This window comes from Emydura macquarii, unplaced genomic scaffold, assembly GCF_026122565.2.
Source record: "Emydura macquarii macquarii isolate MOO-44397 ecotype Brisbane River unplaced genomic scaffold, CSIRO-AGI_Emac_v2 contig_1348, whole genome shotgun sequence".
Lineage (NCBI taxonomy): Eukaryota > Metazoa > Chordata > Testudines > Chelidae > Emydura > Emydura macquarii.
The window spans coordinates 22,550,106-22,565,929 of NW_027131485.1; the positions used below are offsets into that span (position 1 = coordinate 22,550,106).

The 15,824-nt window shown below is 41.9% G+C and overlaps 1 protein-coding gene across 3 annotated transcripts in view; it reads right to left on the reverse strand.

Moving 5' to 3' along the window:
• The window catches only part of CRAMP1 (cramped chromatin regulator homolog 1), an 82,990-nt gene that overhangs the window by 47,759 nt on the left and 19,407 nt on the right, over positions 1 to 15,824 (reverse strand). For all 3 annotated transcript variants that reach the window (XM_067551421.1, XM_067551420.1, XM_067551419.1), the window contains exons 5-6: positions 15,263 to 15,346; positions 13,279 to 13,327 (exon numbers count right to left, since the gene is read on the reverse strand). In XM_067551421.1, the coding sequence (XP_067407522.1) occupies positions 13,279 to 13,327; positions 15,263 to 15,346 (133 nt within the window). The remainder of the gene's footprint in view (positions 1 to 13,278; positions 13,328 to 15,262; positions 15,347 to 15,824) is intronic.

Below are 15,824 nucleotides of genomic sequence, written 5' to 3' on the forward strand. Positions count from 1 at the left end.
ATCTCCCAGATCTAAAGCCCAAAGACCCAAATCTAATATTCTGGATAAAGATAAATCAAATGATTACAACATATACGTTACATCCTAGGGATCTCCATATCCTAACTAAAGCCAAATGCCCTGACATTTCATGGGCCAAAATCCCTTCAGAAGAACATCGAAGTGGCACATGGGCCTCTGTTAAATTTGAATCAGAAATCAATATGACCCATGCCTGCATTGACTTTAAAGAAGCCGTTCAAGAAGCTCTCGGTAACGGAGCCAGTAACTGGGGATTAATAGTCGGATGTGTACAAGATAAAGATGAGCCTGCTGCCAAGTATTGTGAGCAAAAGTGGGAAGTGTATTCAAGTAATGCAGGTATCTTGGACCCCAAAAAGACTGACCAAGCATTCTTAAAAATGTTAAAGGAAGGTTTCAACTCCCATCTGCAAACCGCCCTTAATTTGGGAGTAAACCCAGGCTCCGATTATGAATCTATCTGCCTGTGGGCTTCTGAATGTGAAGCTAGACAAGCAAAAGATAAGAAAGAAAAACCTGCCCGCATTTCTGTGGTAACAGCAAAAAGTAAAATAATCTGTTCATAACTGTGGGGGTGTTGGACATACCCGGAGAACTGTAAGAGTAAAACCCAAAACCCTAGTCAGGGCGGGACCACGGCCAACTGAACCCCTGCAGTGCTCTGCCTTTTCCATCCGATTCTGGGCCCACTCCTACCACCCCCCCCAGTGTTGCCATGTTTTATCTGTGGGGGGACTGGACATTGGGCAGCTGGATGCCCAATCCGGACAGCCCCGGGTAACCAACCCCAGCCAGCAGCTCAGGCCACTGCCAACCACTGCTCACACCTGAGCAGGGAAGAAATGGCTAGGCTTTTAAACTCCATGACCCGCTAGGATTCAGCGGCCCCCTTATCCATCAGTGCTATGGAGGCAGATATAAACCTCTCGAGACAAGCATGGATAAGGGGCCGGCCATGCACAATTCTTGCGGACACGGGAGCGTCCGTTTCCCTTACTGACCTTCCCCTCCCCATTACTAAACAATACATTACTATTTCAGGGGTAGGAGACACATACATCACTGCCTACCGAAGCCACCCTGTTCTTATAGAATCAAATCTATTTTTCTGGACTCAATCTTTTTATGTAGCTCCAAATGCTGAGGGAACTATTTTGGGCATGGATGCCCTCCGCAATTTTGCAGCCACCCTCAATCTCGCTCAGAGCAGAGTTACATTTACTAATAAACTCATGCACACTCATACCATTCCCCTTCGCAGCAACAAATCTCTTTCTTCTATTGCCACTGCTAAATCTGTAACCTTCACCTGGAATACCTCTAACCCTTTTCAATAATTATAGTCCAGGTTTCCTTCCGTCTGGGCTGAGGACAAGTTATTTTGCGGCTTGATGCCTGCTCATCTCTGCCCACCCATCCAGGTTACTGGTCAACTTCCCCCACCTACCAAACAATATCCTCTCAAGCCTGAGGCCCTAAACATGGTAGGTGACATTATTCATTATTTACACCAATGAGGCATATTTGTCCCCTGTTCCTCCCCCACCAACTCTCCTATCTGGCCAGTTAAAAAAAAAACTGATGGCTCATGGCGCCTTACCATCGACTACCGCACCGTTAATCAATATGCAGATACATTTGCCCCCATTGTAGCGGACCCATAAGTCGCCCTTTCAGGCCTTGATCATTCTTACTGCATCTTCACTGTGTTAGATGTTGCAAACGGCTTTTGGAGCCTCCCCATACATCCAGAGTCACAATACTGGTTTGCGTTTACCTTTGGCCCCATCCAATTGAGCTGGACTCGTTTGCCCCAAGGACATCATAATTCTCCCACTCTCTTCCACCGGGTTATGGCAAAGGCCCTCTCCTAGTAAACTGGGTTTCTGCCAATTCAACATGTTTGCAATATGTTGATGATTTATTACTTGCTTCTTCCACTGTCTCTGACCACTTACACGCCCTTCAAATGCTACTGCAGGCCTTAGCCGATGTGGGCTTAAAGGACAACCCTCGAAAAGCTCAGATAGCTCTACCTACAGTTCAATATCTGAGTTACATGGTCTCCCAGGACTCCAAAGCCCTCACCTCAGACCGCTGGATTGCAATTGCTGCAGCCCCACGACCGACAACAGTTCGGGAATTACGTAAGTTAATGGGCCTCCTTAACTTTTGTAGACAATATATCCCATCGTTTTCCACTTTAGCACAACCCCACAATAACCTTCTTAAAGGGGCCCAAGCCTCCTCGGACCCCATCTCTTGGTCACCAGAGCATGACCACTGCTTAACGCAGCTTAAAACAGCCCTCCTTTCGGCTCCAGCACTCAGGTTCCCCCTCCCGTCAGTACCATTCAAGCTCTGGACCCACGTACAGGATGGGCATGCTATTACTGTACTCACTCAGAACCATGGCGACAGGCGCCACCCTGTGGCCTACTGTTCCACCCGGCTTGATCCAGTAACTCTGGCTTTTATGTCTTCAAGCCATAGAGGCAGCCTCCTGGGCCATTACTGTTTTCTCACCTTTGGTTTCTGGAGCCCCCCTTATAATTTTCGTGCCTCATGCAGTTCACAAAATCCTGGATGGAGGCAGTTTCTCAAAGGTCACCTCAGCACGATGGTCTAAGTGGGAATGCACCCTTCTAAGCCCCCACATTACAATCGCACATTCTAACCTTCTTAATCCTGCTACCTTAATGCCAACAATAGGGGAACCTCATCAGTGCCCCCTTTCTGAGGGCACCATCGTACAGAACCAACTTGTGTCTGAACAACCACTCCCCTCTTCTGATCTTGTTTTGTTTGTAGACGGATCTAGATACTATATCGCCGGTCAACCTGGTTCTGGCTGGGCAGTTTGCAACTTGTCAGGTACATACCTCCACTCGGGCTCCTTGCCACCTTCCTGCTCTGCTCAAGTAGCCGAATTAGTGGCACTAACACAGGCCTGTCTCCTGGCACAAGGCCAGGCTGTTATCATTTATACATTGAGCTGCTGTGCATTTGGGGTAGTTCATGACTATCTTGACTCCTGGATTAATAGGGGTTACCTCACTTTGTTTGGTACCTCTCTTAAAAATGGGAGGTACTTTAAAGGCTTATTGGAAGCAATTCAAAAACCTTCTAAGATGGCTGTGGTTAAAATCAAGGCACATACCAGAAACAATGACCCCTCTCCCTTGCAAATGCAGCTGTAGACGAGGCTGCTAAAAAGGCTGCAACAATTCCACAGGAAAATCTCCAAGTGGCAGCCACCCAAACTTCGGACCTGAAACAAATGTCACTACCTGAAATACAAGAACAATGCACTAGAGAGGAAAAATGGACATGGATTGAAAATGCTTGTAAAACTGATAATGCCAACACTTGAGTCACAAAGGATCAGCAATTTGTAGCCCCCAAATCAATTGTAGCTCACCTTTGTGATCTCTATCACCTACCAACCCACCCAAACCCAAAAGCTATGCTGTACCATATAAAGGGGAAGTGGTGGTGGCCCAAGATGACAGCAGACATACATGACTACTGTCGACAGTGCCTCGTATGTGCTAAATGTAATGAGGGCAAAAAGCTTAAAGTGGCAATGAGACACCAGCCTCAACCCACGGGTCCTATGCAAAAGATTCAAATCGACTTCATAGGCCCCTTACCACCTGTAAAAGGAAAAAAATATTGCCTGGTCATAATTGATCATTTCACCTGATGGATTGAAGCTTTTCCCACCTCTAAAAATGATGCCAGCACAGTGCCCCACTTACTTGCCAATGAATTCTGCCCTCGATGGGGCTTACCATGTTCAGTGGACTCAGACCAGGGAACCCACTTTACAGGACGAATCATGAAGGAAGTCTGTTCTGCTCTAGGCATTAAACAAAAATTTCACTGTCCATACCACCCTGAGAGCTCTGGGCTAGTGGAACAAGCCAATTGCACACTGAAAAAGAAAATCACAAAAGCCTTACTCTCACAAGGAACTAGCTGGGTGGCTCAGCTACCCGCGGCTCTCCTCTCAATGAGAGCAACTCCTAATGCCACTACAGGAGTCTCACCTTTCGAACTCATTACTGGAATGACCATGTCTTTGGGGGAAGGATTATAATCCCGGCTCCTCTCCCTCTGGTTTCTGATACTGCACGGGAATACATCAAATGTTTAAATGAAGTTTTGCAGCCTTTGAGACTGACTGTCAAAGACAGACAGGAAACTCAGGACTCCCCAGAATCCCCCTCCTGGGTGGACATACTGGAGGGAAACCAGGTCATGGTAAGAACATACAATCCTGGTGTACTCCAACCAAAATACTCAGGTCCGCATATGGTATTGATCCATACAAGGAATCCCAACATGGGTTCACAAAACCAGAATTAAGCTGTATAAATAAGTTTATCTAATATGCGTTCTGTGCACTAATTTTGTCTTTCCAGGTAAAAATGTGGTTTCTCCGAATGATCCTTCTCCTGGGCCTCAATGTCACATACTCCTGGGACCCACCCGTAGTCCAAATCATGCAAGACACCTGCCTCAAGACTGGCCAATACATGCAACTTCCCAAAGGGGGAAACGGCGAGTGGGTAAGAAAACCCGATGTATGGCTTACTACCCCACCTTCTGGAAAAGGACCCATCGTAATTCCTGGGCCCATCCACAGCTCAGATTATAACAGAGTCGTATTCCTTCTACCCACCCCGGGGAGCGGAATACGACTACCTGTGTGTAAATATACCGGACGCAACTGTACCTGGAACTTCAACCCTAAGGACTGCCCGCCCATTCACACTATAGGGTATCCATCAGGCCCAGCCAAATGTGTTCCATTTTCAGAACGTAATACAAGGAAACAACTCTTCAAGGTCCTCCCCCTTGAGAGGACCAACCTCACTTTCTCTATAGCCTTTGACGATACCATTGATATCCACAATATTTACAGTCGCTCCACCGGTCTGGGAAACTATACCTGTATGTGCAGATACAGGTATGAAAATGGCATACAAAATGTTTTTGGGAAAGGAATAAGCCTAGGAGCAGGATGGACAGAACTTGCACCTTTGCTATGGGAATCTGGGATGGAGGGACGGTATTGCCAAGAACACTGTTCGGACCCAGTCAGACACCTGGGATGTTCGGATGTAAGATGTTATAACTTGACTCCCTGTGGTTATATTCCCCCTACCACCTGCCCTGTGCTCCACTCCACCCCTCCTGATGGTATTATCCATTTGGGATCTAATAAGACACTTCTACATGATGTAATTATGGTTTCCGTTAAAGTTAAATAGGATTTGTCTAAGCTTGCTGTACCATTGCAAAATGTATGTTCCGAACACCCTAATTCTTTACAATGGCTACAAGAACAGTTAAAGTCACTAATGCACCAATATACTGTCTGCACCCATGCAGTAAAAAGACAAAAGCAAGGCACCCTAGGTGACATTGGGGGAATGTTTGGAAGCTCAAATTCCTTAATAAACTTGCTTAATGCCAATGCAGATAGATCCTACAATGCCTGGGTTAAAAGCCAGACTACCCAGGCCCTAAAATACACAAATGATGGCTTATTATACTCTTTCACTGCTATTGACGCAGCCATGGATGGATTCTATACCGCAATTAAAAAATCCTCTGATATCATAATTAATATGACTATATCCCAATCTAAGGGACGCGCTTGTGATATGTTAGCTCGTGATTTGTTTGATATGTTAAAAGAAGATATGCTAGATATATGCCTTGGTTTTCCCCCCACCCACACTCTCTCTTCCTCTGCCCTTTCAAACTTGGCAAATATATCTGCTCAGTTAATTGTTGCCTCCCCCTTACCCCCTGAAACCTCTTCCACCCCCTCCTTTGATTTTCTTCTTACATACCCTTTTGTCATCCCCACCCATGTTTTTCCTTCCTCTTTTTATTTTAAATCTATTGGTGATGTGTCTAACAACACTGTCTATTGAATAGGACTTTCCAGCTTTATGTCTCCTTCCCCCAGTGGTGGCATGCTCATAACAACTTCGGACTGTTGCACAGAAACTGCTGACTATATCATTTGCTCTTGTTCCACCCTCCGCCCTTTGAATAATTCTTCTTCTGTGGTTGTTACTATCCTTCCTCTCCTGGATGCTGAGATTGCTGTTCAAGTGTCTGCCACGCAGTGGTGTTTTATCACCACTGCATCATATTACAGCTACAGCCCACTACAGTGTCCAGCCAACTCCTCCATGTGCCTACAGATTACGGACTCCTTTACTTTACTCTACTTTACTTCATTTGCCTGGCCATATCTTCACTGGAATGACAACACTTCCTTGGTGGCATGGCAATCTATATCCGGACAATACCCCTGTCCAAGTGGCAAAGGAGCTGCTGGCTAAAGTTGTCCTTGCTGCTGCCTCGGTGTCTGCCACCGTTCATAAGAACACTGCTAAAGGCCGTGTGAAGGTCCAACTCTCCACCCAGATTGTAACCTGCTTAGAAGATTCAACGTCTGGCCCGTCATACAACCTCATCACCTGGTGGACCATCCCGCAAATCACTGCCGCTACTGTCTCTTTTTTTGTCCTGCTTTCATCTGTGTGTATGTGCTATTACTTTAAACACATGATTAACAACTTCACTATGCTCTCCACTCTTGCCTCCACCCCCCGTTCTCCTCCCCCCTCCATAACACCTCCCCCGTATAATCTTAAAGTAGATCATGAATATCAAAGTATCTAAATGATTGATCATATCTCACTTATGGGTTCGATTTGTCAAACAGGAGGGTACTGTAAGGTTTGAGATTGTTTTCAGTTAGCAAATTGTATATCGAAACTCATGTAAACGGCTAATACTCAAGGACAATGGCTCGTGCAAACATCCGATGAGCCAGGTAGCCAGATGTCCTCTTAGTGATTTTAATTTTGATAAGAACAACTCAATTGCTTTTAGAATTTCTGTCTGCCACCTATCTGTAAAGATCCCTCCCTTCTCCCTCCACCCTACCCCCCCATCCCCTCGAGTGCAACCCTAGCATCCTTGATGTAAGTAAAGTGATTAAAAGTGTCTCTGCCTGTATATAACGACCATTATCACTGTTGTCTCTCCGGATGGGACAATGACTGTATTTGCAAGTGAACAGATAAAGAATTTAAAACATACTATGTAATCGATAAGAAAGGGTATATAATTGACTACTGTAACATCATAAAGCTGAAGCTGATTTCTCAGACTTCCAGGTATTGTGAATAAACCTCTTCAGTGTTGTCAGTGCTGCCTGATTCTTGGAGAAAGAATCCTTCTTGCTTTACAATTAGATGAGGGTTTCTGACCATCAGAGGAGTGAAGATCTGGAACAGCCTTCCAAGGGGAGCAGTGGGGGTCAAAAATCCTAACTGGCTTCAACACGGAATTTGATAAGTTTATGGCAGGGATGGTGTGATGGGACTGCCTACAATGGCATGTGGCCAATCTACAACTGCTAGCAGCAAATATCTCCAATGGCTGGTGATGGACACTATGGGGCAAGGTCTCTGAGTTACTATACAGAATTCTTTCCCGCGTGTCTGGCTAATGCATCTTGCCCACATGCTCAGAGTCTAGCTGATCACCATATATGGGATCAGAAAGGAATTTCCCCCCAGGTCAGAATGGCTAAGACTGGGGTTTTTCCTATCATAGGAGTGGGAGGGTGAGTTTCTATCATTTGCCATGTGCAGGCAGTCAGACTAGATGATTATGATGGTGCCGCCTTCTGACCTTAAAGTCTATGAGTCTAAAACATCAGCGTCACAACATTCCACAGTGCATCACATCCGCACTTATGGCCCAATCCAAGGCCCACTGAAGACAGTGGAACATCTCCCATTGAATTTAATGGGTTATGGATCAGGCCTTTTAGGTGCAAATCTGAAAAAAATGTGAGGAAGCGCCACAGGAACTGTAAATTGACATAGCAACATCAACTTTCATGAGAATTTAGAACAGTGAGGATCAGCTCCTGTAACTAGTTCTTAATTAAACCAAAATTTGTCAGACAAGTGTCTGAAATGTAGTATCACATACATATTAATTCATCATTGCTGTAAAACTGTATCACACAAGCCATCAGCTCAGTTTAAGGGCCTGACTCTTGTCCAGATAAGGGTACCCTACACAAATAGCTTAATAATAATTTCAAAGTAATAATTGGAGCTAGGGTTGTAAAAATGCATCAACAACCTTAACAGATAGCTGTAGTTTTACCAAAAAACCCCAAAGACTAGGAAATTCTAAGTTAAGGTTTTACACTTTTTTATTTGTCAATTAAAAAAAATCAGATTTCTTCATGTTTCATTTCCTGTCTCCCTATCCATTAAAAATATTTTACCACTTTTTCCCATTTATTGTATCTCTTCTGTAATGTAACTGATCAAAGCAAAAGAAAAGAGCATTGGCCAATGTTTGTATTTTTGTTGTATTATGAATTAGGACAGTGTTGCCCACACAGCATTTTTGCATGTTGCGCCTGTCACACAGAATGGTCTACCTCCCGCACTTCCCGATCAGCTGTCTGCTACCTGCACAGACACACTCTGGGCAGCAGGTAACTCCCTAGCAGCAACCACTACTGAATCATCACTCTGGCACTGCATACTTGCATCTGGCTACAAAAATAAAAACAGCTGACCAGTATATCATGGATCCCAGTCAGGATGTTCTCTGCAGCACATCCAGATGTAAAAGGTGCAGACAGCAGAGAAAGGGCAAATAAATGAAAAGAGAATAAAGTGAAAGAGTGAGAGAAAAGGTAAAGAACAGAAATAGAAGAGAGGAGACAAGAAAAAATGCAGATCGAAGGAAGGAGACAGAACCATGGATGGAGGAACAAGACATGATGGAGGAAGACAAAGTCAAAACTGCTGGCAGCCCTAATGCTGGAGGACCGCATCATGTTACCCTGTGTATTAAATGGGCTACCACAGTTTAGAAGCAAGCAATCAAGCTGTGCTCCTTGGTAGCCCACCAAATTATTATACACTAGAACTATTTGTTTACCCCAGGTAGCTAATCTAAAAGGATGCGAGGGAGATGAAGAATGCTATAAATTCACAGAGAAATTCACTGTGTCAGCCCCTAGATACTATTTCATGACATTAGTACTTAATTTTTATTCTTCATTTTCCCTTAAAATGAAATAAAAACTCTCCCCCCCAGTTTACAAGTACCGCTGGGGTGGCCAAGGAATGATTCCTCTTACTTCCTTTTCAATACTGCATGATGGCTTTAAATAATCTAGGAATGAGTCCAATAATCAGTTATTGTACCTTTAAACTAGTGTAAAATTAAAAACGGCTGAAGGAGGCAGCTTCCTAATGCAAACATATGGCATAGCAGGGATTGGGAGGAGTACCTTACATAATTTAAAAGAACATGACAGATTAACGAGTATCAAATCAGCAACAGCCAATAACAAAAGTAGTATTAGTTTAAAATATCCTCTTCCTGCTTAGCTCTTGGTTTCTTTTAACCAGGGATGTTTCCAAACTTAACAAAATGCTGAAGATTTAAGAGCTGATATTCCACAAAACATAATTAAGAATCTTAGTGTTAGTTCCCATCTACAGCATTTCCTATCTGCAGAAATAGAACCTGTAGGGTTTGGAATCTATACTGAAGAAAGCCCCAAATCTGGTTTAGGTATTGAGAGTTATCAAACATGAGTGTTAAAGATATCAGTTCTAATCCTACAGTATGCCCAAGCACTCAATTCCCAGTGAAGTCAAAGGAAACCGAAGCTCAGCACCTTGTAACGTCATTTGTACACCAAACATACCCACCCTATAAATGTACCTGAGAATACCAGCATTCATTAAATGGACACAAAATTAAAAATTTCTTACTTGTGCTATTAAGAGTATCTCAAATTATTTGAATTCTCTGATTTGTGAGATGCTTTACACATTGCTATTGATGGTGTTTATTTTGTTTTGAATGTCTCTCAGCTTAGACATAGAACATTCATCCACTCACTTACAAAGCCCATTGCCACAGTATCCAAAATCTCAAATATATTTAACATCACCACACCACCCTCCATAGGCACTTGAAGCACACAGAGATTAAGTGACTTGCTCAAGTTCACACAGGAAGTCTGGGGCAGAGCAGGGACTTGAACATAAATCTCCCATATGTTAAGCTAGTGCCTTACCCATTGGTCGATCCTTCCTCTAATAGATTACTCAGTTTCCCTTTCCATTTCTCATGAACAAGAACATGACTATAATGATGGATTTACAAACACAGTCAGAGAAGGTTAGAAAATCTCTTCATTGAATTTAAAAAGTCAAACATTTCTCTTGAGCCTAGACTCTGTAAAACCTTTGTTTGTGTCTAAAATGTGTGTCTAAATCCACCCGGGTCCCTTTTAACAACTCTAGTACATGACACAAAAAGATCTATTCTCAGTTTGATGCCTGCTCTTTACATACTCCTGTACTAGAAGAATAGGTAGTAAAGGAGGTGTGGGTTAGCTAGACAGTGCTGAAGAGTTCTAACAACATTTAGCAATACTTTGATCGATAGCAGTTGCCGAGCACAAGGATTCTAGCAACCCCAGATGCAGGCCACTCTTGGAGCTAAGACTAGATGGACCCACTGGTCTGAAATGGGACAGAAATTCCTGTTCCCATAGAATTCACAAGCAGCTCTATTTTGGCCTATTTTCTAGACACCCACTGCTTCAGGTAACTGCTGACAGCAGCCCAAAACGCTATACATTTACTCAATTCTAGATGTTTCTGGGATATCTAATATTAGCACACACACAAAAAATGTGCCTGGACAGGATTATAATTTCAGTAAACCAATCAAGTGTGACATTTTGCACAAAGGATTCTCAGTTGCCTGAAATACTTCTTGGGTTAAGTTTCCAATCAATACTTGCTATTTGTGGCCTGTGTCTTCAGCTGAGCTGCGAAGGTTCTGACCAACATATCTAATCATTTAGTTTTGATAAATCATCAGTGAGGATCTTGTAGAAAGTCAGAGATGCCGCATGGTCTAAGTAGACAGAGAGAGGCCAAAGACCCTAAATTCAAGTCCCAGCTATACCAGTAACTTGCGGAGGAACAGTGCGGATCCACTCAGCATCTCAAAGTTTCCCCACTTGTCAAATAAGGCTAATACTTACCTATCTCATGAGGGGACTGCAAGGATAATCTACTTTTATACACACTTGGGAAGGGGGAAAGAGAAAGATTCCCTGCATCTAAGAATGCGATTATGGCTTTCTGACACAACGGGGTAATTTCAGCAGCAGGGTGAGTGGGAGAAAGAAGATTTTAGTCCACTTTGTATTTGATTGTCCATGTGGCGTTGGGGGGCTGTATCTCTATCCGTCTTCATTGGACTAACGCACGCAGCCGTGCGGGTAATGACAATACAATTCTACACACTACTTTTATGCAGTTTGTTTGTCAGAACAACAGGGTTCTTTTTGGGGAGAAAGAGATTGTCCTTCTACTGCCTGAAAAGAGCAGAGTCTGTCTGTGCTATTTCATCTGCCAAAGAGCGAATAACTCTGGATTGTTCAAGAAGAAAAGAAAAATCTATCTACACTCTAGGTCATATTAAGAGATTGAGTTTTAATATATTTAAGTGCAAGGATTAACATTTCTGAAATGCTTGGATACAAGACAAAATCTTTGTAAGATAAATATCTAACTTTCTTCCAATCACCCTTTGGGTAGATCAGATGATGTTAAAGAAAACTAAGGCCCCAATCCAACAAAGTGACGCTGACAGGAAAACCCCTGAGTCTGTAAACATCAGACTACAGAACTAGGACCTAAATTTGCTAAAAATGAGTGTGGTCTTGTCATCATATTGTGCTGCTCAGTGTACCTGGATGAAAATGACTTTATAAGAGGTCCCCAATCCACAATATATCATATAGGTCAGAATCTATGTTCTAGAGTCTAGGTCAGTGTTTCTCAACCTGGGGGTTTAGAGGGGTCGCAAGTGCAGAGCTGGTATTGGGGGTGGCAAGAAAGGCAATTGCCTGGAGCCACAGGGGCGCCATGAAACTAAGTTACATGCCTCAGCCCCATGGGGGTGGGACTCAGGCTTCAGGGGTACAGTAGTTTGGAAAGGTTAAGAACCACTGGTCTAGGTGCTAGGGTAATGAGCACTTTAGAAATGTCTAGAAGGTAGAAACCTAACTAGTACTCCCTTAGCACATATACAGTAACTAAATAGGGCTACAACTTGTGAAACTGTTCATATACTCTAATACAGTTATGCTTATTTTAAAATGTTTAACTGAACATTTGTGTAAGAGCAGAAAATGGCTATAACAGCAAAATAGTTATGGGAAGGAAAAAAAAAAAAAGAAAAGCAGACTAAAAATCCCAAATTGGTAACTAAAAAGCAGACTAAAAATCCAAAGTGGTCATTTTTAGTACATCACTTTTGCTCTAATTTTAACAGACAGTAGCAAATTATCTAGTTAACAGAATAATCAACAGGCTATTCCACAGACTGTTAGATTCAAGATTTGCAATCCTATTGCAAGCCTTATGGAAGATTTCATGCACCTGCAGAGAGGAGGACATTAAGATTAAGGTCAATGGCTCTGCTGGAAGGTTCATTACAACTGTGTACAAAGAAAGGACTCAAAGGAGTTGCCAGCATTAAAAAGCAGAACAATTCAATGATTTATATATTTTTCCAAGATGTACTTCATGCATTCCTTTATTTCTAAAAGTAGTAGAGCTTCCCACCATTTATATAATCCTGGGGATAGTACAGTTCAAGAATGAGGCCTTAATCCTGCTTGAAGTCAAGGAGATTACTCATGCTTACAGTCAAGTACATGCATATATGTTTACAGGATCGAGGCTTAAGGTACATTGGTAGAGCTGTGTGAAGACTTAAAACCACAGTAGTGTTGGTGCTGAAAGTCAGAATTGGGAAACATTTGAATGAATATACAGAATATGTAAGTTTTTTTGTTTGTTTGTTTTTGTTTTTTATTTAAAGAAGGCACATATTCTACAAAGCATTCACACTACCACAGAATGTCTTAAACTTTACCCATCATGTATTTATTATTTAAATTAATTTGCTTCTCAGAAAAGGGGTGGGAAAAATATGAAAAGCTTATCTCCTATTTTTCAGCATATTAAAATCAAATTACAGCCCTTACACAGTAATAAATGCTCCCTACACTGGGCCATCAACTCAGCAATCAAGCTGCTTTATGGCCTGATTTTATTAATGGTGGGGGAAAAAATTCTTACTTACCCAATTTGAATGAGCTCATTAAGTTTAGTTGCATTTTTATCATCCATACCTTTAAATGAGAAAGAAAACAAACATAACATACCATATTATGAATTAAATAACAAAAAGACACAAATGTTAATCATGTCTGTTTGCCTTATAGTTTACGTTATTTTATAACAATGGGAAAATACTTTTGATTACCATGATAATACGAGGGCTACAACATAAAGTTCCTGAAAATTTTCTATTCATATGCTTCAGAATAGTACAATTCAGTTAAGCAACACAGGTAGGGTTTATACATACCCTGATGTGTTAATTACATTTCAGTCAGAGATTAAAAGACCAAAGTTCATCTGTATTGCAAAGGCCCTAGATTTTTGGGTGTGGATCTGACATTGCAGTATTGACAGCAGACATCCTGCTCTTCAAGCTCTGAATCTCTGTTGCTAAGGCAGCATAGCACTATGGATAAGCATGAAGCCTTCACAAGTTTGGATGCAGTAAAAGAAAAAGAAAAAAATACATCCACACCTACGTCCTATGCAATGTATTGCACATTTTGAAACACAATTTATGATAACTTGATTTATATTCTCTAAGGCAGCAAAGCCTGTATCTACTTGCAGAGGAATTGACCTCTGCCCAGCAATGCTGGAAGTCACTGCTGAGACGTTTCCTTCCATCTATGGCATCTGCAATTTCTGGGAATGCAGACTGTCTGGTTTCCAAAGTAAAGGGAAATAAGCTGATTCTGGCAAGCAGTAGAGCAAACCTGCAACAGAACCTGGGAGGGGAGTTTGCTGCCCAAGTCTACTGGGGGAGAACAGAGAAACAGAAAGAGAATTTTCAAGGTGACGGTGGAGATGGTACACAACAAGATGCAAAAATTATTAGATAATACTACAGATGCATAGACAATGCGCATGCATCACCAAGATGACTGGGCAACACTGGACTGTCAGTCACAGCCAAGAACGGGTTAGTTGATGCTCCCGGTCATTCTAAGACAAGGTGTGGACACGTGACTACTCTCTATTGACAATGCAGCCTGCCTTTCCTTTGTCAGGAAGCAGATCATCAAAATTTCATCTCCCAGATGGATGAGCACACTGCAGAACTTTGAACTAACAGAAGGAAGTGAGTGTGAACAGTCCAATTCAGGAGACAAAGTAAAATCCCTCAATGTGGAATGAATACAGTAAAAAGTCCCCAGCTGCACCACTATGCAGTTAGGAATTCAAATGACCGACCAATTATGCCTTCTTGTTTTATTTTATAAATAACCCAGTCAAGTTCTCACATCCTACCAACAAAGCCATATATGTAGATGCTACATTATCCCAGTTAGGGCACTGGTCCCACCAAAAATGCTTGGGACCAAACTGAAAAACACATAGAACAAACTAGCGCTGATGGGGTAAAGAAGCTGAGTTCTTTAGAATGCATCTTACTGAATAGTTAAAGTTTTTATTGCTGATTAAGACTGGTAATGTTTACTCATTTTAATTTATTTATTGTTATGGAAAGATATAAGGCCTGATGTGCAGAATGGCATCATCCCAGACTGTGATTTTGCAGGCACAAGTAATTGCAGGTACAAGTGACAATTTATATATTTAATTGCTTGATTTTCAAGAACAATCAGGTAGACAGACCTATAAATTTAATGTATTTCACCTGCAAACTGTGCATGCGCCTAAAAATATAAAATAAAAAACTACCCTGTGTTTTCTATACTATCTGCATAAACAAAGCTAAATAAAAGTTATGTTTGAAAAAAGGGAATCCCATGTGACTGGCCAAAAATTTCTTACAGAAAAAAATGAAAAATCCTTTAAGAAACCTACAAGACATAGAACTGCACCAGAATACAATGGGTAGACATTTTGAAAGCCATCAAAGCACAGCTGTACAAGGCAAGCCCAGCCCTGTAGGTAGAACTCCATGATTCTACAGTACAAATAACAAATTTCAGTCACTAAACAGAATTCATACTCACAGCCCCCTATCTTCTTCCTTAGTTCCCCATAACAGATTAAGCCATAGAGCTCCAGGGAGGATTTTTTCAGCCCTTGAGAAAACACTGCAAAACAAAATAGGTGTCAGGTGATATATGAGATGGTGAGAGAACACGAATAAACCCTCACTGCAGATACACCACTAGCCTCAATAGACCAAACAACTTTCCAACAAAAACACCCTCAGTGAAAGGGATAAAAATCCACATATTTAAATGAATACACAACAATCTCATGCAAATAGCACTAAGTCCTATTTCACAGTAGTACTAAATCAGAGAGGTGCATGTATTTCATAGCTCTGACTTTATATTTGGAAAATGCAACATTTTTATATAGAATAAAAAACCTATAACAGCTATCACATAATTTTAACAAAACAGCATTTCAGCAAAATTTCTGAAATTTTTTTTTCTTCCAACATCAGAATACATTGGTGTGGGCATCTTATTTGTTTTGCAATAGTATGTTCCAGCTTATATCCATGGTTGGTGTTTTTAAAAAAAAGCCCTTTGGCACACAAATCAGACCAAGAAATACTTA